This window comes from Rana temporaria, chromosome 1 (genome assembly GCF_905171775.1).
Source record: "Rana temporaria chromosome 1, aRanTem1.1, whole genome shotgun sequence".
Taxonomy (NCBI): domain Eukaryota; kingdom Metazoa; phylum Chordata; class Amphibia; order Anura; family Ranidae; genus Rana; species Rana temporaria.
Genome location: NC_053489.1, coordinates 368,834,857 through 368,858,390, shown reverse-complemented (window position 1 = coordinate 368,858,390; position 23,534 = coordinate 368,834,857). Strand labels below are relative to the sequence as shown.

Below are 23,534 nucleotides of genomic sequence, written 5' to 3'. Positions count from 1 at the left end.
TTTTTGAATCAGGTAATATATACAAAACAATTACCATAGATTTCTTTCCATTTTCTTTACCATGCCATCAATTGTCGCCATTGTGCCATGCCATCAATTGTCGCCACTGTGCCATGCCATCAATTGTCGCCACTGTGCCATGTCATAAAACACAGCCACTGTGCCATTAATTTTCGCCTATGTGCCATGCCATTAATTGTCACCACTGTGCCTATCAATTGCCAGCAGTTTGCCCCCTCAAAAAATAGCAGGGTGTTCTGAGCTCCTCCCCCTGCCATCCAGACACTCACATGTGGTCTTACCATAGTTTCACCTCCAGCCGCACACCTCCAGCCGCACATAGACATGCTGGAGATTGTAGTCCTCCTATAGTCCCGCCCAGCCTCCGCCTCTATCACACAGCCATCTACTCACCGTGCGTGTACTTCTTTCAGGGCTTCCGAGTGCCGCTACCTCCGCCCGCAGGTCCTCCGGTTCTCTGCACTTGATATGCACGTGTCAGCGATCCCCCTCACTGTTCTGTGCAAGAGTCGGCGCTGTCAGTAGTGTCCCGACTCCTGCAGCTTGCTGAGGCATCGGACCCAGGGAGGGACAGCACGGGTCCATCGGCTGCCCACGTTACGCTGCTCCCCACACAATTTTCCCACAGATAAACTTGCCGCCCTTGACCGCATGGTGATAGCTGACGAGAGGGGAGGAGGAGGTGGGGAGGAAAGGACACGTGATTGGTTGTCAAGGAAGCGGCGGCCCCGTTCCTTGACAACCAATGATCGCCAGCATTTTTTTCTTTACTTTTCAGCTGTTAGCAGGGAATTCCTGCTGAGAGCTGAAAGTACAGCGCCGAATGTATCGGTTTTTGGTATCGGCTCGGCGGCTTGGTCAGTGTTATTATCCCCATTAAAGATACAAAAATCCTGCTGTCTGTGCCGCTGGATGCTGGGGCCCCTGGCCAGCTCGAGGCCCCAAGCAATTGCCTCCTTTGCCTCTCTTGTTCCGACGGGCCTGCTCCCAAGGGAATGTCCAGCTGCTCCATCCTGCCGAGACAGGAGAAACCATACTTACCCATCCTGTGGGGATTGCATTTCACAGACAGACCCATCACCCAAGCGGTATGGGGTGGCTGTCGGCCAGGGCACACTGTGACACGGACAGCAGTAGCCCGATCATATGTGTGCCCCCGAGCATATAGCTCACCAGCCACCCCTGAATGACAGGGCATGTCGTGGTCGACCCAGCCTTTTCTAAGGCCTGCTCACGCTCGATGGCCAGGCTGGGGAGACTACCAGGATCTATATTATCCAGCCTGTCACCCAGCCTGGCTGTTGATAGTAGGTTAGAGGAATCAGCAGACACAGGAATCAGCAGAAAAAAATAATAATCACCAGGACCAATGGTCCCCACCGGGAGCCAGGTCCTTCTCCTACACTAGGCAGAATAAAACTGAGCTGCTGGATGTAGTGTGAGGGGTTATAGCCAGTAGAACTGCCCCCTGGTCATTTTCTGTGCAGCTTTGCTGTTTTTACATGTTCAGCCTAGTCCTCTCCTGAAGGTGGCGACATAACCTAAGGTCAAAATTAAAGTGCTGTGTCCGTCAATGAATGAAAGAGAAATATATATTTTGGATTCTTGCTTTTCCTTATTAAATGATGAAACACAGCCAGATTGTGTGAGATAATTCTGGCTGTTTGACATATATTTTTGGAGAAACAAAACAATTTAACTAAAAAATATTTAATGAAAATTAAATAAACAAATTGACCACATGGGCTCAAACTGAGTGAACACTGCATTGTTTTAATGCATTAGTAGTACTCACTCACAGAGTTAATGGATGAAGTGGCAGAGCGCATCTGACAGGGTTGGGGAGAATACACCCAATATCGCCCATCCGTAAACTGGTTGGAAGATGAGATGAAGTAAACCAAGTGACCACAAAGAATGGAGAGAGTAAGAATGGAAAAAATAAGAGTGGATGAATTGACTTAAGAAACAGACAATTTGTTTAAACAGTTAACGACAGATAAGAGAAAATAATTATTAATATTAAAGTTCTCTTATGGGGTCTAGTGTTGTCATTGGCAAAAGAAAAACACAATACAATTACATATAAAAGATAATTTTGTTTACAGAGACAAAAATTCAGGTAAAACTGTTGAAAAACACAACTATAAAACACAATTAAAATGAAAACATATTGCCCCACACTGGTCACCAAGCTTCTTTTCGTTCTATCTTCAGCTTACTCAAGTTGCTCTACAATTTTCTGCATTTCTATGCAAGTAATTTTTATTGTTAAACAGTTCCCTGAAGATAGATGTTCTCTTCAAAGGTTTTGTTTCTTGGAATGATCTTCCTGTTCACAACAAACAATCCCTCTAGAGATAACCAAGTCATTCACATACAAATGGGAGTTCCTCAAACTAAATTATTTCAAACTTAGATGTCTTGAAACAGGTATTTGTTTTAACAATTATTTACAAAGAAGATATACAGTATCTCACAAAAGGGAGTATACCCCTCACATTTTTGAAAATATTTTATATCATATGACAACACTGAAGGAAGCACACTTTACTACAATGTAAAGTAGTGAGTGTACAGTGTAAATTTGCTGTCCCGTCAAAATAACTCAACACACAGCCATTTATGTTTAAACTACTGGCAACAAAATGTCCAAATTGGGCCCAATTAGCCATTTGCCCTCCCCGGTGTCATGTGACTCGTTAGTGTTACAAGGTCTCAGGTGTGAATGGGGAGCAGGTGTGTTAAATTTGGTGTTATCGCTTTCACTCTCTCATACTGGTCACTGGAAGTTTAACATGGCACCTCATGGCAAAGAACTCTCTGAGGATCTAAAAAAAAAAAAAATGTTGCTCTACATAAAGATGGCCTAGGCTATAAGCAGATTGCCAAGACCCTGAAACTGAGCTGCAGCATGGTGGCCAAGATCATACAGCGGTTTACCAGGCCAGGTTCCACTCAGGACAGGTCTCGTCATGGTCGACCAAAGCAGTTGAGTGCATGTGCTCAGTGTCATATCCAGAGGTTGTCTTTGGGAAATATGAGTGCTGCCAGTATTGCTGCAGAGGTTGAAGGGGATGGGGGACAGCCTGTCGGTGCTCACACCATGCGCAGCACACTGCATCAAATTGGTTTGCAGGCCCAATTCGGACATTTTCACTTAGGGGTGTACTCACTTTTGTTGCCAGCGGTTTAGACATTAATGGCTGTGTGTTGAGTTATTTTGAGGGGACAGAAAATGTACACTGTTAAAAAAGCAGTACACTCACTACTTTACATTGTAGCAAAGTGTAATTTCTTCAGTGTTGTCACATGAAAAGATATAATAAAATATTTACAAAAATGTAAGGGGTGTACTCACTTTTGTGAGATACTGTATGACCAGCTTGTCTGACACTATTCACACACAAACCTATAAACTGTTTTATAGGTTTGTGTGTGAATAGTGTCAGACAAATTATCCCAGAATACAGTGCCTTGAAAAAGTATTCATACCTCTTGAAATTTTCCACATTTTGTCATGTTACAACGTAAATGTATTTTATTGGGATTTCATGTCATAACCAACACAAAGTGGCACATAATTGTGAATGGAAGGAAAATTATAAAAGGTTTTCAACATGTTTTACAAATAATAATGTGAAAAGTGTGGCGTGCATTTAAATTCAGCCCCCTTTAAGTCCCGTACACAATCCGAAAATCGGATGAGTATGACAAATTTTGCCACCACTACTGTATAGCCTTAGGAACTCTCTGGTGTGGATCCCAAAGTCCCTTTTCAAATCCATAGATACCATGATTCCCCCCTTTTTGTGTCAGGGAGGCATTCCCCGCCTCAAATTGGCGATATTGCAGCAGTCATGGGGGGCCTTGTGGTTCCTAATTTCCACAAGTATTTTCTGGCTGGGCAGTTAACAGTGGCCCACCGCTGGTTGACTGCTCCTCCGGACGATGCCTCTGTTTCCAATGAAAACTGACTGTTTGGGCTCTTATGAGGCGCCGTCTCATCTGGTATATAGGGGTCTGAGAGCTCCATATCCACCGACATCCTCCATGCGCTCAGTGATGAGGGCATGGGTTATGGCTCAGAGATTGTGGTCGCCTAGCTCCACCAGACTTTCACCTAATATCCTCCTGTGGAGAAATTCCAATTTAACACATTTTTTTGGTTACCCGGATCCAGTAGTGTGGATCAAGTATGGAATTAAGCTCTTACTCCATATTGTATCAAACGGTACTTTATTGTCATTTGATGAATTAAAACTAAAGTACAACCTGCCTTATACACACTTATTCTTCAGGTACATTCAACTAAGACATGCAGCGCTCACCTGGGGGAACAAAGGAGCAGGGGGAGGAGCAGGGGGGATGACAGAAGAGCATGGGGGGAGGGGACAGACAGCTGACTCAACAGCTATGGCCTGGGAGTTTCTCACTTCTGCCTAATTGTATATCTGGCCGCCATGGGAGAGACCTCTCAAATTGGGCCAGTCTGGATAAAGTCCAGGGCCAAATTTCTGTCCCAGTCCAGCCCTGTTTGACAGGGATGATTGGGATGATATGTGGGGACTGCATTTCAGCATCTAGCTTCAAGTAGAGATAGACTGATTCACTACAAATTCTTGCATATTGAGTCTATCTCACCCTGGCAAGATTAGCAAAGATGTTTGGGAATCAGCACTCTTTATGCTGAAGATGTGCTGCACCCTTAGCCAACTTTATGCATATCTTTTGGGAGTGCCCACAGATTAAGCCCTACTGGCAAGCCATTGCTAGCTGTATTAGGTCTGTAACTTCTATCTCTATCTCCATGTCTGTCAAAGTATGTCTATTACATCTGGTGGAACCCCTGGCCACTACCAGGGCTATACGGACTCTCCTTACTCTATTGTTATTCTATGCTAAAAAGCGCATCGTCCTATCGTGGAAGAGTTCTGTGACTCCAACTATAGAGGCTTGGAAGACGCGGTCAACAAGGCAGTACCCTTTTACAAAGCTACTTATTCGAGCAGGGGTGGTGCTGACTAAATTCGACAAGGTTTGGGGAGGTTGGATGGTTTCCATGGATACGGCCTCAGATTGATTACAGCAAAGTACAACACGCTGACCCTTTGCAGGTATTCTAGCACCGGACAGTGAACATATTCGGGATGTTGGAGGACTAGGGGGTAATTGAGAAGTTATGTACGGATCATTTGGGGGACGGGAAACTGCTTCCTCTCCGTCAGACCTTTCTTTGTGTGGGTGGGGGGAACGGGGGGGAACGGGGTAAGAAGGAACCGTTTTCCTGAAGTTATCCGATAGGACTACATGGAGAGTCACAAGACTGTGTCTCTGTGTCATGATGGACCGCCTCCGGCTGGAGGGTCATGACATCTATGTATCTATCTGGGCAATGGAAGAAGGAAGGGGGGGTTGTGTGGGATTTTTGTGTAGTGTGATAATTTTTGTGTTGTTCTGCTTTATGTAATGTGTACTGGTAATTTTTGTGGCCGGTTGTTTTCCACACTGTGTGGCTTGTTATTGTATGTATTGTATAAAAATGAAATAAAAATTATTTACAAAAAAAAATGATCCATTCCAATTAGTCATTATAGGAAAAGCATATTGCCACACCTTCTTAACATTCTTAATAGTCTGGAAGTGTAGACTATACATTTTTTGTCAGATATGATCTCAACGTCCGATTTTCGTTTCATACGAAAAATAGTACGTAGAAGCGGGGAGAAGACAATAGCCCGGCAGGAAGGCTTTCCGCAGCAACACTGTGTTGATGGGGGAATTGAGTGAATTTCTTTCCTGCAACCCTAAATTCGCTCTGTGTATGGTCTAAGTCACAAATATAGACAAACATAATGAGGTTGGCCCCGTACACACGACCGAGGAACTCGACATGCCAAACACATCGAGTTCCTCGCCGAGTTCAGTGTGGAAGCCGCCGAGGAACTCGTCGGGCCGACTTTTGCCATTGAACAACGAGGAAGCCGAGGTCCTCGTCGGCTTCCTCGGCCGAAAGTGTACACACGGCCGGGTTTCTCGGCAGAATTCAGCTCTGAACCGAGTTTCTGGCTGAATTCTGCCGAGAAACTCGGTCGTGTGTACGGGGCCGTTGATTTACTAAAGGCAAATATACTGTGACCTGCACCTGCACTTCAAGTGCAGTTGCTCTAGATCTGAAGCTCTGAAATGAGGGGAAGCTCTGCTGATTTCTGTTATCCAATTATGTGCAAGCAAAAATACATTTTTTTTTCTTGCATGTGATTGAGTATTCTTTGAAGCTTTTACCTCATTTACTAAGCTCCGGAGGATCAAATGCATGTGCAATGCACAGTATATTTTCCTGTAAATTAACCCCAATGTGTTTAAGCCGATAACACATTCACAGTGCTGGAGCAAAATTTTAAATGTAAGTGAACCTGTGACAGGAGTGACTTTGGGTCTGGGGTTTGTGGGACTCAGCTTGCCCTAGAGAGTTGGGGAGGCTCCTTGTCCAGCTTCCCCAGGCCCTCTTATGTGTACATCACCCTGTATCTATAATAGGGGCACAGGGTGAATGAGAACCCCAGTCTGATCTGTGCTAGTCAGACTCAATGCTGTATACATTGTATATATTGTGTGTTGGCTGCTGTGTATTATTTGCTGTGATGGGGTGTGCCTGTATACTATTGTCTATTGTGGCTGGTTGCATCACCTATTATGGGATGTGTAAGTGTGTTTGCTGTGAGGAAAGAGGGGGAGATTCCTCCAGCAGCCCCCCTGCTAAGACTGTTTAGTGATGAGAAGTTGGAACACACCTGACCTGTAGCACCATTGTCATTGGACAGTTTACCCAGCCTTGTTTCCCAAGGGTCGGAGGGACGTGTTTTGAAGTGAGAAGTGAGATATGTCCATGTGTGATAAAAAAAAAATCAGTTTGTTTTGCTACTCTACACTGAGGTGTTGTCTGTTGACTGGGGACCTGAAGAATCTTGGAAGGTGCTGGATCTGGCCAGAGGAAGCATTGACGGCGGACCTAGATCTGTTTGAGGTCAGAAGGTTTGTCATAGAACCTATAGACTAAATACTTAAACAAAGGCTAATTGGTATCAGTATTTTGCATAGATAGAGTCAGTGCTTTAACTGGGCCGGAACGCGGCGGTACTCAGTACCGCCACTTCCAAAAATGGCCCTGGAGAGTACCAGCACCTCTCCGTGCGCCCAGTACGTGGGTTTCCCGTACCGGAACGCACTGGCGTATCGCACCGGGCGCAACATTGGGGGGGGGGGCACAAAATACCGGCGTCCGTGTCACTTTTTTTAAATCAGTAAAATGTTAATACTGTGTCACTGTTCCGAGCACGGCCACCATTTTGCGGCAGCTGGCACCCTGTGATTGGGCGTATGTGGTCATGTGCTGGTGGGGCTGGCCAATCCATGAACGTGGGCGGGCGCATGCCCAAAGGCTGCCCCTGGAGGAGTCCCGCCCGCGTTTCTGTATCCGCTGCCATCTTCTCCTCCACCCTGACAGCGCCGGTCCGGATGTGTGCAGTGGACTTCATCTGGGAGGGACAGCCGGCCAACTCAGTCTTGACACGACAGGTGAGCCTGACGATACATATGGGAGTAGGACTCGGCAGTCGGCACCAGCACCTAGTTGGGGAGACTCAGACTCACGCCACCGCCATGCCACATGTTAATGCATTGCCCGACCAGGCCAGCCACTCACTCTCCAGCAAGTACACACGCAGCATGCCTGCCCAGAGGGCCTAAGCACAGTACTCTTACAGTAACACAGTGTTTCTCAATTCCAGTCCTCAGGCCCCCCCAACAGGTCAGGTTTTCAGGATTTCCATTATTTTGCACAGGTGATTTGATCAGTTTCACTGCCTTAGTAATCACCACAGCCTTTTCATCTGAGGGAAATCCTGAAAACCTGACCTGTTGGGGGGGCCTGAGGACTGGAATTGAGAAACACTGCAGTAACAACATGCCTGTCTGCCTGTCTGCCTGATGCCATTGCCAAAAGCCCCCTCCTGCTGCGGCCTGCAATAATTTGATCAATAACAGAGCTTCATGATCTATACCCTCAGGGCTTTCAGCATGTAAGGGGTTAAATGATTAATCCAGTGTAATGCATCCTTCAGGGCTTTCAGCATGTAAGGGGTTAAATGATTAATCCAGTGTAATGCATCCTTCAGGGCTTTCAGCATGTAAGGGGTTAAATGATTGCAAGATTAATCATTTAATCCCTTACAGTAAGGGGTTAAATGATTAATCCTGCAATAATTTACACTGGATTAATCATTTAACCCCCTACATGCTGAAAGCCCTGAGAGGGATACATTACATAGGATTAAGGATGAGCTCCAGAGTGTTCGCACAGTGCACGTGCAGAGCCCATTTTGTTCAATACCCTTTTACACATTTTATTTATTTTCTGTAGCTCTTTCTACAGTAGCTCTTTTTCAGGGTACTTTCTAAGGGTATTTTCATGTTCAGTATTGGGGGGGGGGGGGGAGCACCGGCGCCTAATAGAGTACCGGCACCTCTTTTGGCCCACTTAAAGCACTGGATAGAGTCCAATTAATGAAATGAGTTTGGAGGTGTGGCTTGCAGCTACTTTGATTGATTAAAAGACTCTCAAACATTTTAGGCTACTTTCACACAGAGGCAATTTTAATTGCGCCTTAGCGCTAGAAATAGCCTCTGAAAAGTTCCAGAAAACCACCTCCCATTCATTGCATTGGGTCTTTTAACACAGGGCGGTCTGCTTGCAAGACGTAACCAAAAGTCCTGCAAGCAGCATCTTTGGGGCGGGTTGGGAGCGCTGTATTTAGTGCTACCAAAACGCCCTGCTCAATGCAATGAATGGGCAGTGCTTCCACAGGACTTGCCATTTTGGGTAAAAAGCACCCTGCTAACGGCCGAAAAAGTGCAGCAAAAACAGCCAGGCATCCCATTGTGAAAGTAGCCTTATTGATGTTCATAAGAAGCATCAGCTGAGGTGAGCCATGCCTCACAGAAAGGTGAGCTCTTTGAAGACATCCGATCCTCACTGACACCAATGTTGGAGGTTAACTACAAATCACAAAAAAATCCCTGTTCAATGTGCTAAGCAAAATGTACAAAATAAATAAAAATTATATACACAAAACCTTTTGTGATTATACATACAGTACCTGTCGCCGATAGGATCGCACTGGAAATCACTGATGCGAGGCTGTGCTTCTCACGCTCGCCGCCCCCACGAGATCCCGCACATCCATAGGAATCCATTGGGGGGTGGCGAGCGGGAGGAGCGACAGAGCTTGGCACTGGCTCCCGCGACAGGGTTCGCAGGTGTCAATCTCGCCACTAACGGAGGCGAGATTGACACAATATCGGTGGCAGGTACTGTAAACTTATGTTGTAACTCACACCGTAATGTGTACTCCAACATCCACTAATATACAATAACAAGTAGTACCACGCAACAGTCAATAAAAGTCCCGGTAATTCGTTTCTATTTGTACTCTAAAGCCCCATACACACTATCAGTTTTCCTGCAGGTTTTTCTTTTCAGGTTTACCAAAACCATGTAGTGCAAGGGCCTGCCTGATTGCATACAAATTGAAACTCTGAGGCCCCGTACAGACGACCAAACATGTCTGCTGAAACTGGTCTGCGGGCCAGTTTCAGCAGACATGTTCGGTCGTGTGTAGGCCTGAGCGTGCAGGATTCCAGCAAACATTTGCCCGCCGGGCCTTTTCCCAGCGGACAAATATTCCTGGACTTGTTTTAAAACAGTCCGCTGGAATCCTGCCCGCTCGGACATGTTCGGTCGTCTGTACAGACCTACCGTACATGTCCGAGCGCCCGCCATCCCTCGCATGCGTCGAATGACTTCGACGCATGCGTGGAAGCATTTAACTGGCAGACCCGCCCACGTCGCCGCGTCATTGTCGCGGCGACACCGCGGACACGCCCCGCGTATTATTTACGCGCGGATTTCTGTACGATGGTTAGTACAGCCATCGTACAGAAATCCCCGGGCAGACATGTACGGTGAAAACGGTCCGGCGGACCGGTTTCATCGTACATGTTTGCCCGTGTGTACACGGCCTTAGGCCTTGTACACACGGTCGGACCAAACCGATGAGACTGGTCCGTCGGTTCGTTTTCAGCGGTTCACCTCTGAAGTGGCCTGACGGCCTGATATGTGTACACACCATCATTTCAAAATCCGAGCGGGTCAGAACTCGGTGACGTAAAACACACGACATGCTGAATAAAACGAAGTTCAATGCTTCCAAGCATGCGTTGACTTGATTCTGAGCATGCGCGGGTTTTGAACCGATGCTTTTCTGTACTAACCATCGGTTTGGTCCGATCACCCAGCGGTCCAGTGGTTCGGTTTTGAAGCATGTTTAGAAATTTTCGACCAAAGGAAACCAGACCGCTAGCCTCTACACACGGTCGGTTTGGTCCGATGAAACTGAACTTCGGTTCATTCTCAGCGGACCAAACCGACCATGTGTACGAGGCCTAAAGGTTTGACGCTTGTGCATTTGTTAGTGCGTTTTCAGTTTTGCAGAAACACACTACCGTCCATTTAACATGGTTGTCTATGGATGTAGTACACATGTGTGCATTTTATGTAAACGGCCAGGGACTTTTTTCTGGTTTTTGGTTCCATAGACTTCAATGGAGCAAAATGCACCTGGAATATGCAAACTGAAACCTGTATAGGTATGAACCAGGCCTAAATTCATATGTGTGCAAGAGCAGCAGTTGAATATTGTGCTACATATCAGTTCGATAAAACAAGCCCTTATTAAGTACTGCTATGCTCTGTGTCTTCTTATATTCCTTCTCATATAAGGTATTAAATGAGTTCCACCACCACTAATACACTGCACTTATATCTGCACAAAATATCATATTTTTACCAAAACATATAGTGCATTCAGTATAATACTACTTTTTACACTCTTCAATGTGAAAAATGTCCAGTGGTTACCATCACCACCACTCTGCACTCACCTCAAGGGTACCTTTTGAACAAGTCACGTGGGCGGTGATGAAATGCATCAGGGCAGAACCTAGTGATGTCAACACATTACTTGAAAGTGCCTGATGGATTACTCATAGAGGTGATGCGGAGGTCTCTATCTTAAAGGGGGTATGTACCCTGATGGCATACAGTGATTTTTTGGTGTACTGCTGGATTAGTGCACTTTCTTTGTGAATGGTATTCATATTGTCTATTAATAAAGAGCCATTTTTTTTAATGATAGCTCACTATGTGGAGATTTTATTCCCTTTGAGTGGAGGTGACAGTGGAGAAATACCCCAAAATATTGTGGTCCATATTAAAAGATTGAGCTGACTAAGTGGAAACAGACCAGAGGCATCCTGAGGCAGTGGATGGGACTCTTTAAAGGCGAAAAGGCACATGGTGACCTATTTTTTATACAATATGTCAACATATTGAGGTGCGTGCAGCATGATATTTTGCACAGATATAAGAGCAGTGTATTAGTGGTGGTGGAACTCACTTCATACCTTATATGACAAGGAATACAAGAAGGCACAGCACATACCAGTACTTATTAAGGACTTGTTTTATTGAAATGGTTTGTAGCTCAATATTAAGCTGCTGTTGCACATATAGGAATTTAGAGTAAAAATAGGAACTGTAATTATCAGCACTTTAATTGACTCTCGCGTTGGACTGTTTTTGTTATAATGTTGGCGGTTATTATTGCATCCATTGACATCAGTGTTGGGGGGTATTATTGTGTCTGACACCAATGCTGGATTTATTATTGCACACAGTGACACCAAAGTTGGGGGTAATTTTACTTCAACTTCTTCAGTGTGTAATGCGATAGGTTGCAAAAAATGCAGCAGGACCAAAACCTTTGAGTGTTGAGGTTAGAAGATATGCTGTTATTGTGTGGCCTTCTGGAAGTGTTAGAGGGCCTCTATAATTTTCAAGTTGACCACCACTGGTCTAAAGATATTATTGGTGTACACCAAAGTTTAGTGTGTAGAACCTTACTTTTTAATCTTTTATAAATGATATAGAGTTTGGGATTAAAAGTACCATTTCTTTGTTTACAGAGGACACCAAGTTACTGTATATAGTGGAACCCTACAGGATGCCTCAGACTTACAAGCAGACACTATTTAATTGGGCAACTAGGTGGCAAATGAGGTTTAATGTTGATAAATGTAAAGTTATGCACTTGGGGCTAAAAACATGCATTCACCGTACATACTAGGAGTACTGGGGGAGTCAATGGGCGAGAAGGAGCCCACCCAGGTGTTACAAATTAATATTCGCTGTTGAAACACTGATTCTAAATCCAGCCAATCACTGTGAAACACGTTTTCTGATTGGCTGAAAAGAGAGGACTTCCGAATGGCCGCCAAGGAGGGAGGAAACGGAAGTCGCTGCCACCGTGATGACCCGTGGAGAGCAGGGTAAGGTAAGGCTACCATTGCCGAGCAGGGGAAGCAGACGGTGAAGCGATGTGGGGTAAATGCTACCGACCGACTAGGGTAGGGGGGTTGTTGGCATACTGTTTGCTGCCCCCCCCCCCCCAAAAATAAAAATAACCACCACTGGCTTTGACCTTAATGCATTACGCGAAGAGAAACAAAATCCCCCTCTGCTTCCTAGAAACCCTGCTTCAGATAGGGATACCATCAAGTCTCTTGGTAATAATAGTGGCGCTATACCAAACCCCCAACAACGAGGGTGAGAGTCAATGGGCTGTTATAAAACCAAATAGCCATAGGAAACTGTACGAGGTAAGAATGTCCTCTTCCACCTATCCTATACATTTTGGCAATCGAACATCTAGCCAATGCCATTATAAAGAACCCCTCAATACAAGGTATTGAGATAGGTATTATGATAGTAAAAATGTGTCTCTGGTGATGACCCAATGTTACTTGTCTAAAACCCTTGCATTGCTTTTTCAGCACTGTTAAAAGAATGTAATGCCTTCTCTGTGGTCAGTAAGTCGATCACAATCTACTGGTCAACAGGGGAAAGGTGACCAATAGATTGCGAATAGATCCTTGCCTTGCCGACCAAGTTATTTCCCCCAGATTTGCCAAACAGTACAGGTGTGCAGTCAGCCAATCTAAGGCTGCAGAGGCAGCCGCTTTAATGGCTGCTGACCTCGGAATAGTTTGAGTGGGTTTGGGCTCTTGCCCCAACACATCCGAGCTCTTACTCCTGTGAATCTTGGCCGCACCCTCCTGGCCTCCCTGCGCCACACCCTCCTGCCCTCCCTGCGGCACACACCCTCCTGCCCTCCCTGCGGCGAACACCCTCTTGACCCCCCTGCATTTGTTTTGGGTGGTGGGGGGGGGGATTTTATGTGCTTGGGTGTAAAAATAATTTATTTTTTGCTTAACTTTTCCCCCTGCAGCCCCTGGACTTGTGTGTGTAACTCCCTACTGTCAGGTCTGTATGATGTACGGACCTGGCAGGGAAAGGGTTAAAATGGACATCTTTCTATGATTTTTCTATATATTCTAGGCTATACCAGAAGGTCTTCCTGAAAAGTTCTTCTGAATAGCATGTTTTGCTCTTTTAAAATAGGTTTGGGCAAGTGCCAAACCAAGGTTAAAATATGACATGCTTAGAAGGGAGAAACAAGGACTGGGACTACCAAATTTCCATAAAGCTGTCCATAGATAGTATAGTAGATAGTATATTTGTCTCCTTAAAGTGGAGGTCCACCCTTAAAAAAAAAAGAAATAAAAAAAATTAGAAAAACTTAAAAAAAATATATATTTTTTATACTTGCCAGAAATGGCTGTTGCTATGCAGTCTTCCTAATCTGCCACTTCCTATACCACAGCAAGCTTATTTCTCTCCCTCCTCACGTGGTCTTCTGGGGAATGGAGTGCATGGTCTTCTGGGACCTGCGTGTGTCCCAGAAGACAGCTGGCCATTCACAAAGAGCTACGTGAGGAAACGGGTAGTGAAGCCACTAATTAATATTTATATGAAAATCTTAACGAAGATCTTGGCCAATCGCCTGAATTCCTTTCTCCAATGCCTGATAAAGAAGGATCAGGTGGGTTGTGTCCCTCGCAGACAGGCAGGGGATGTCATTAGACATGTTTTTGTCCCTCAACGTCAATAAGGCCTTTGACACTTTGTCTTGGCCCTATTTGACACAGGTGCTTCGTCACTACAGTTTTGGAGCACACTTCTTGAGCTGAGTCTCAGCTATTTATGACTCCCCCCAGGCCAAAGTACGATACTACGGTTTTGAGTTATCCACTTTCCCCATTAGGAGGGGAACACGTCAAGGATGCCCACTCTCCCCACTCCTATTTATCCTGGCTGTGGAATCCTTGGCGGAGGCCATTCGATCCCATCCGGACATATCAGGGGTGGAAGTGGCAGGTATTTTGCACAAATTGTCACTGTTTGCGGATGACATCGTATTGACCGTTACCAAACCCAGAATTTCCTTTTCCCAATCTGATGCCTCTTTTAGATACTTTTCGACTCGTGTTCGGGCTTATCAGTTAACCCGGCTAAATCTAAAGCAATGTCTATTAAAGAGGAATTAAACCCTCAGTAATATTTTTTTTTTAAAATACACCTGCAAGAGGAAGGCATAATGAGCAAGTATGCACAGCATACTAGCTCATTATGTGTCACTTACCTGAGAACGAAGCTCCTGAAGTCCGCCTCGGTCCCGTCCACCGCCGCCGCCATGTCCCCTTGTCGCTATTTCCTGTTTTTAATGCTCTGGCGCTGTGATTGGCCGGAGCGGCGATGACGTCACACTCGCGTATGCGCGTGGGACCAGTAGGTCCCCGTGCATGCGGGAAATCACGGCATTAACCCGATAATACCATTGACAAAAACGTCACTTTCAGTGCGCCTGCACTGTTTTTTACGGCTCGCATGCACCGTAGACATCGGTGCCTGTCATTTCTGCAAATATCTCCTAAACCTTTTAGGTTTGGGAGATATTTGTTGCACCTACAGGTAAGCCTTAATTTAGGCTTACATGTAGGTTAAAGTGGGTTAAAGGGGTTTACAACCACTTAAAATCTTCTGCCCTCGGATTTGGAATCCTTACAATCTGCATTTTCTTTCCAGTGGTCATCATCATTACCTTACCTAGGGAATAAGCTTACCTCGAATTTATACGGAGCCAACTTTCCTCCCTTGTTCGGGAAGTTGGCAGCTATGCTCGCCTCTTGGTCCACTCACCGCTTTCCTGGTTTGGGAGAGTGGCGACGGTGTGCATGACTTATCTCCCGAAATTGCTTTATTATTTCCGTGTTTTGCCTGTCCAGGTACCTTCTCACATCCTCTGAATACATCAATGCAAAATTATGCAGTTTATCTGGGGCTCCACGAGACCCAGGATTAAGAGGCAGGTTCTCTTTGCCCGTAGAATCAATGGTGGCCTATCGATCCCTAATTTACAAGCTTATTACACAGCAGCGGGTATCGCCCCATTGTCTCATCTTCATGAGAAGCAGCAAATGCTATTGTGGGCCACCATCGATTTCGTGGATTCTCATCCGACACCACTAGCTTCCCTCCCTTGGCTTCCCCGGGCACATCGCCCGCCTACCATAGGTCCTTGTCTTGCCCATTCTCTTCGGTTGTGGAATGCGGTCAAATACTCAGAGGGCCCGATTTCCCCTCATCTCCCGCTACTTCGCCTTCTTCATTGCCCGTTATTCCCACCAGGTCGAGATAATCCATTACAGTTCTCATGGTGGACTGAACGTGGCTTTGTAGACATCCCTTCCTTGTTCACCCCAACCAAGATTATTCCTTTTGTGACCTTACGTTCCTCTCACGGCATTCCCCTTAGGGAGCATTATAGTTATTTACAACTTCGACATTTTCTCCAACAAATTATCAGATCTCACCCTACCCCCTATACAATGTCCCCCTTCGAAAGTTTATGCAGATCGCGCCCCCAATCCTAGGGTCTCATATCTCTGATTTATGCAGCTATCATTAGTTCTAGGAAACCACCACTGAGATCTTATCACCTCCAGTGGGAGGCTGAGCTTGAGAAACGACTTGACCCGGTGTTCTGTTCCCACATGAAGGCGAATGAAGGTATAACTGATAATAGCTGTGTGACTTCTTACCTTCGTATCCAAGCAGTGGGGCAGACAGGACCGGCAGATGTTCAGGTTAGATGGATCCAGACTCAGACATGAAGATGAAATCAGCGTGGGTTTATTCAATCCAGATAAGACAACAAACGGTGATACAATACTGTTCTGTAGTAGTGGTATCAATGCTGACTTGTTAGAATATGTCCTGAGGCTAGCTGCTGTGGCTGCTGAGCTGCTGCCAACTACTGCTGACTTCTGCGGTCAAAAACTGATGCCTTCTCGAGCCCAAAAATGTGGAGTGTCTAGTCACACAGCCATGAGGAGAAAACTGAAATGGCTGCCCCCAGTGAAGAGACCTGCCTAGCAAGAGTCCACGCCTCCGAATACAAAAAACTTTACTAACCAAAACAGAGACGTGTGTGGCATGCAAATTCTGGCCAGCAGATGGCAGCAGTGAAAGAAATGCATGAAAACAAACATGGAGAAATAAAAATTAAAAATGCAATGTACAAATTACTATAAGGAGAACAGCACACTCCCCGTCTGAAATTTACGTAAGGAGATTTCACTATGACGAATGTCCATAAAAATATAATACAACCTGTAACAAAGAACATGTGAAATGCAATAAACACGACATAGTGGGTTGGCTGACCCATAGCGGGTAAAACTGTGAAGTTCGAGTTCAGTCCTTTTTCATCCTTCAGGAACGTTCTCGATGGGTAATATTAGAATGAGTTTGTTAATCGGCCTTGCAAAAGTTTTAAGCTCACCCTTCCTGAAGATCTTCAGCTCCACCTTTCGGACCTTGCCATCCTTGCTAGGAAAAACCTTTGTAATTAGTCCCATAGGCCAGGTGATCCTTTCGGTTTGTTGCTCCTTCATCAATACGAGGTCTCCTTCTTTCAAGTTTGGTTTTTGATGTTGCCATTTCCTCCTTCCTTGAAGAATATTGAGATACTCTTTACGCCATCTGTTCCAGAAGTAATCTGCCAGGTGTTGTACACGTTTCCAGTGTTTTTGGTAGATATTCCCATGGGTAAATTCTCCACTAGGCGTGAGCATATTGTCCGTTTTTTGGGTAAGTAGAATAGCCAGAGACAGTATGGCTGGTGTTTCAGGATCCATAGATACTGGCACAAGGGGTCTTGAATTGATGATAGCTGAAACTTCAGCGAGAAGAGTGACGAGAGTCTCGTGTGTAAGTCTTGAAGAGTTTACATCCATCAACATAGAATTTAAGATGTTGCGTGAGATCCCGATCATTCTCTCCCAGGAACCCCCCATGTGGGAACTATGAGGAGGATTAAAAATCCAGGTGCAACCTTTCTCCGCCAACTGATCTTGGATAGGCTTAGTGTCGATGTTCAGTTCTCTACAGGCGCCGATGAAGTTACTTCCCTGGTCTGACCTCAACTGTTTCACTGGTCCTCTGATGGCGAAGAACCGTCTTAAGGCATTAATGAGTCTGGATGTGTCCATAGATTCTATCACCTCTATACGAACGGCTCGCACACTCATGCAAGTAAATAGCACGGCCCAACGTTTACTGTTTGCGTGACCACCACGGGTTCTACGTGCGGACACCATCCATGGTCCAAAGACGTCTAGGCCAGTGTAGGTGAAGGGCGGCTCTGTGCATAGTCTATCCGCGGGCAAGTCGGCCATTTGTTGGTGTAGCTGTTTTTCTCTGGCTTTACGACAGTGCACACAGTCATGCAGTAGTTGGGCTACACGTTTCTTCATACCTATAATCCAAAGACCCGCAGACCTTAACTTGCCCTCAGTGATTTGTCTGCCCTGGTGTTCAGTCTTTTTGTGGTAATGTCGGATCAGCAACGTGGTGATATGATGTTTGCTGGGAATAATGACAGGATTTTGCTCCGCAACTTGTAGTTGGGCTTGATTCAAACGACCACCGACTCTGAGCAGGCCAAAACTGTCCATAATTGGGTTTAAGTTTGCAAGGGGACTTTTTATAGGAATCTGATGTCTGTTGTTCAAGCACTTCCATTCTACGTTAAATTCCTGCTGCTGGACATGACGTATTATGAGAGACTCGCTATGAGAAGTGTCCTCAGCAGAGAATGGTTTATGGCAGATGTGCCAACCATGACAATCTTTATCTTCCTGAGTATTGTGATAACATCTGGCGATGTGCACTAACCGTGCAATGGTTCTGACGAGTCTCATCCAACTGGAGAAATGTTCAAAATGATGACAGTCAAGCCTGGAGGTCTGCTTTGTTTCAGTGACTAATGCGCTAACTTCGGTGCGGATTTCTGGATCATTATCCAGATCCTGGATGCTGTAAACTTCCTGTTCACATTTGTCTGCCCGTCCTAGCAGAAACTCTGGGCCTGTAAGCCAAGTAGATTTAGCAAAGGAACCCACAGACGTAGGCCTGGTGGCGTTATCTGCTGGATTAAGTTCGGATGATACGACAATGTGTTCTCTCGTCTCAGGCTTGCTGTTCATGGTACGCTGAAGATAGTTAGATCTGGATAGCGCTTGCTCCTGATTGTCTGGGAGCCTTACCCTGGTGGTTCGGAAGGGTAATGGAGAAACCCAGTGATTGATTTTGTCTTTAAAAAACTCTCTGTCTTCTACCAATAAGGCTACCTTATCATCATCCTTGGTTGTGTGGAAGACTGATCTCCCCGAGTCGTCAGCAAAGAGGGGAGAAATTATGTCAGGTGGTTGTATGAGGTCTGGAGACTTCTCCTTCGCTTCATAGTGATGAGAACACGGCTTAATACAAGTTGTGCGTCCGTCTCCACGCAGGTACGTTTTGAAGGAGTCGATTTCTGGTTGATCCAGGCATACATTTCCTATGACTACCCATCCCAGGTCCAGCCTCTGGGCAAATGTCAGGACCATTACACTGTTGGCGCACCTTGTGCACCCTTAGATTGTCTCTGCCAAGCAGGAGTAGAATCTCAGCATTGTTGTCCATAGGTGGCATAACGTTGGCTAGGTGCCTTAGGTGCGGTTGGTGAAATGCAGCTTCTGGGGTAGGAATCTCATCCCTATGGTTGGGTATTTGATCGCATTCAATCAGCGTTGGTAGGGGTATTTCTGTATTCCCACTGATGGGGGAAGCAATGAATCCTTGCGCCCTCCTGCCGCTAGTCTCTATGTGGCCTGAGCAGGTGTTTAAGATGTAGGGTTCTGATGGTCCCTTTATCCCAAAGGCTTCAAAGAATTTAGGTCCTGCTAGGGACCGGTTGCTTTGGTCATCGATGATGGCATACATTTTTACTGCCTTTTCTGGTAGTCCCTCTGGATAGACCTTGATTAGGCATATTCGGGCACAACATTTCTCACCCTGGCCCTCGCCACATACTTCCAAACATGAGCAGGAAACAGCGGCGGCTGCGTTAGCGTGGTTCTGGGGCTCCCCGCCATGACTTGGAGTGGGACTGGTGGTGACGACAGCTGGTGAGTCTCTGGGCAGTGGAACTGGGTGCATAGCTGAGGCATGTCTTTCACTATGACACTCCTCACACTTGACGATGGATTTACAGTCCTTAGCCATGTGCTCCAATGAAGCACAGCATCTGAAACATACCCCAAGCTCGCTGAGGACCTTCTTGCGCTCCTGTATGGGTTTGGATCTAAACCCTCTGCATTTGTTCAGTGAGTGTGGTTTTTTTATGAATGGGACATTCACGATTGAAGGACTTGTCTCCTGATGAGGTATTGTACTGTTTACCCGTGGGTGCTGCAGAAGATGGTAGGTTAGTCTTTCTAACACTCACGCTGCTCTTAAAGTCTCTGTGTTTATGCATGACACTTTCATACCTTGGTGATGGTGTCGCTGGAGCTGTAGTGTTGAACTCCAGGAAATCGAGGCTGGGGTCATTCCTCATCTGGGACTGTTCTTCAATGAATCTGCAGAAATGAATAAATGGGGGAAAGGTGATGTCATGCACCCTTTTGTACCTTGAGACTGATGCCGCCCACTTTTCTTGCAGACTGTATGGTAGTTTCACGACAATTGGGTTCACTCCATGGGCTGTATCCAGGTAGCATAGCCCGATCAGACGAGGGTCTCTTTTGGCAAGCTCTAGTTCCATGAGCAGGTCACTCAAATCCTGAAGCTTATGGACGTCCTTAAGATTGATCTTTGGGATGTTCTGCAGTCTCTTAAATAGGGCCTTCTCTATTGCTTCTGCACTGCCGAAGGTACGTTCGAGTCTCTGCCAGGCGGCAGTGAGACCTGCTTCTGCTTGTCCCACATAGACAGTTCTGAGGCTCTTGATGCGATTTGTGGAGCTTGGGCCCAGCCATGTGATCAGGAGGTTGAGCTCCTTCTCTGCGTCTAGTTTGAGGTTGGCAATGGTGGCCTTGAAAGTTGCCTTCCAAGCTCTGTAGCTCTCTGCACGGTCATCAAATTTTGAGAGACTTGTGTTAATTAGCTCTCTGTTTGCCATAATCCTGGCCAACTCAGACATATCTGATTTCTCACTGCTTGTTGCCAAGGGTGAGATGCATCCAGGTAGAATGATGCTGCTGCAGGGTTGAGCTGTGATCTAGTCTCTGTAGATCGTGAGGACTGCTGCTTGAGCTGTGGAGGTAGGCCAGGAAACGGCCCTTTTTGTAGTTTCGTAATAACTGTCCTTGAGAAGGCACATCTGGGTGAACACCATCAGATTTCTCGGGTGCTGTAAGTGACACTGGCACTGTAGGTGGAGATGACTTTGAGGTTTCGGCGTTGTCAGCTTGGACGGTACTGCATACTGGGGGTGATGCAGATAATTGTTTCAGTACATAGTCGCTGGTGCGGTAAGCTGAATCTTCTACCTCCTGTGGTAGCGAGCAGACTGGATCAAGACCTTGGCTTAATGCTTGCTCAAGTAGTCTTACTTTAGCTAATGCAACTTCCTCTTCCATCTCTGATTCAAGAATCTTTATTCGAGCCTCTGCTTCTGCGTCTGCCCTCTTGGCCTCTGCTTCTGCCCTCTTGGCCTCTGCTTCTGCCCTCTTGGCCTCTGCTTCTGCGTCTGCCCTCTTGGCCTCTGCTTCTGCGTCTGCCCTCTTGGCCTCTGCTTCTGCGTCTGCCAGAGCTTCTTTTTCAGTGAAGGAACGTCTGGCTTTGGATTGCTCTGCATTTATGCGGGCCTCTAGTAGTCTGTCGCTTAGGGTTGAGCTTCTTGAGCACAATGATCTGTATGACCGAAAGGAATGTTTGGATGAATTTGATCTGTGTGATCTAGTTTCTTGCAAATGGGAGATGCGGAGTTCCGCTTTATCTTTAGCAAGCAGCACCATGGTGTCTCTTTGAATGTCTATAGATTCTGCCTTGCTCAGTTCTGAAAGGGCTTCATCATTATTAACGTTTTTTAGAAAGGTTATATACCTTGTGAACAGTCTCTTGTATCCTTCATGAGCTGTGTTCAGCCGCCTGATGCCAACTTGTAAGCTTGAGGTATCACCAGATGATTTAAGTCCTGACATGAGGGAGGAAACTCGCTCCCATAGCTCTTCCAGGTTATCGCATAGCTCATCCTTTGTGGTTTGATAGTTTTCCCTGACCTTTATTGTCGGTTTGAGGGAGCGTCTTGGTCGCACGACTTGGTCTGCTGGAAGTGTGGGTTCTGCTTCCTGTACTTCTTGGTGATCAGTATCAGGCTGCATTAGCTCTGTTTCATCACTGGGGAACTGTGCAAGGTCCTTTTTGTCCATTTTGATTTAAGGCGCGCTGTCTCTTTAAGAAAATAAACTTTGAATTGGGGGCTGAAAATTGCAGTGCGCCTGCGCTGGGGCACTCTGGCAAGGTTCCTCAGGTGTTTTAAGTGATTTGCGGGGGTTTAGGTTAGAGAGGGACCCCGTGTGCGTTAACAGTTCTGCTATGCGAACAAAGGTTGATATGGGATATAGAAAACGGCTTGATGAGTTGTGGAGGGCTTTCAGGCAACAGTAAAGATACTGTGGACATGCGGTGCTTGCCCTGAGACTTGTGGAACATGCACTGTAGCCGGGCAAATTCGCTGCAGATGGGCCTGTTACAAGGGAGATTCCTTAGTGTGGTAACTCTGAGGGAATCTGTGACTGGGGTGTGGACATTAAGGCAGTTTTTGACTGTTCTGTTCCCACATGAAGGCGAATGAAGGTATAACTGATAATAGCTGTGTGACTTCTTACCTTCGTATCCAAGCAGTGGGGCAGACAGGACCGGCAGATGTTCAGGTTAGATGGATCCAGACTCAGACATGAAGATGAAATCAGCGTGGGTTTATTCAATCCAGATAAGACAACAAACGGTGATACAATACTGTTCTGTAGTAGTGGTATCAATGCTGACTTGTTAGAATATGTCCTGAGGCTAGCTGCTGTGGCTGCTGAGCTGCTGCTAACTACTGCTGACTTCTGCGGTCAAAAACTGATGCCTTCTCGAGCCCAAAAATGTGGAGTGTCTAGTCACACAGCCATGAGGAGAAAACTGAAATGGCTGCCCCCAGTGAAGAGACCTGCCCAGCAAGAGTCCACGCCTCCGAATACAAAAAACTTTACTAACCAAAACAGAGACGTGTGTGGCATGCAAATTCTGGCCAGCAGATGGCAGCAGTGAAAGAAATGCATGAAAACAAACATGGAGAAATAAAAATTAAAAATGCAATGTACAAATAACTATACGGAGAACAGCACACCCGGAGGATTGGCAGATCATGACCATAGCACTATCCAAATGCTCTAAGAATGTTCTCTTTTTGGAGAATGCTTACAAGGTGTTTTATAGATGGTATTTACACCCCGGCCAGATTGGCGAGTTTTATTCCATCCTATTCCCCTCTGTGTTTCCGTGGATGCTCTCAGGAAGGTACAATGGCGCACATCTGGTGGACCTGCCCCAGGGAAGGCAGATTGTGGGTTAGAGTTAATGCGTTACTACGCAATCTTTTCAACACCAATTTAAAGAGAGACCCTTTTGAGGCCCTTTTGTGGAAACCAATATCAGAGCTTCTTTGCCCTGAACGTCAACTGGCGGCACATATTTTTACTGCAACTAAATTCACCATAGCAAGGGCCTGGAAGACCCCCGTCCTCAGCTTTGTAGCAGTTAAAAACTGTGTGAATGATATCATGGTAAACTTACTGCCGTTTTATTGGACACTCATGATAAATTTCCCTGGGGATATGGCAACCCTGGGTGGTTCACAACCACCCTTCACCTTTTTAGAGCCAGCGTTGCTTTCCCTTTGATGAGCCTCTGTTCCCCCCACCCCGTGGACCCCCTCCCCCATCTACCCTATCCCCCTCTTCCTTATTCCTTTTCTTTCTTTCTCTTTCTTTCCTTTAGCATTATATGCCTATGCTATTCTTCTAACTGGTTTTCACTCTCCTCACCCTTTTCTCTCTTTCCACAGGCTCGGTCCTGTTGGCCTTGGACACATGGTGTGCCCCTCTTCTATTTTGCAAAA

At 46.0% G+C, this 23,534-nt stretch overlaps 1 protein-coding gene across 4 annotated transcripts in view; it reads right to left on the bottom strand.

Moving 5' to 3' along the window:
- Positions 1 to 23,534, bottom strand: part of PIP5K1C (phosphatidylinositol-4-phosphate 5-kinase type 1 gamma) — a 486,720-nt gene that overhangs the window by 24,052 nt on the left and 439,134 nt on the right. For 3 of the 4 annotated variants that reach the window (XM_040322323.1, XM_040322302.1, XM_040322309.1), the window contains one exon: positions 1,821 to 1,895. The exons of the other annotated variant lie outside the window; for it this stretch is intronic. In XM_040322323.1, the coding sequence (XP_040178257.1) occupies positions 1,821 to 1,895 (75 nt within the window). The remainder of the gene's footprint in view (positions 1 to 1,820; positions 1,896 to 23,534) is intronic. 4 annotated transcript variants of the gene reach the window in all.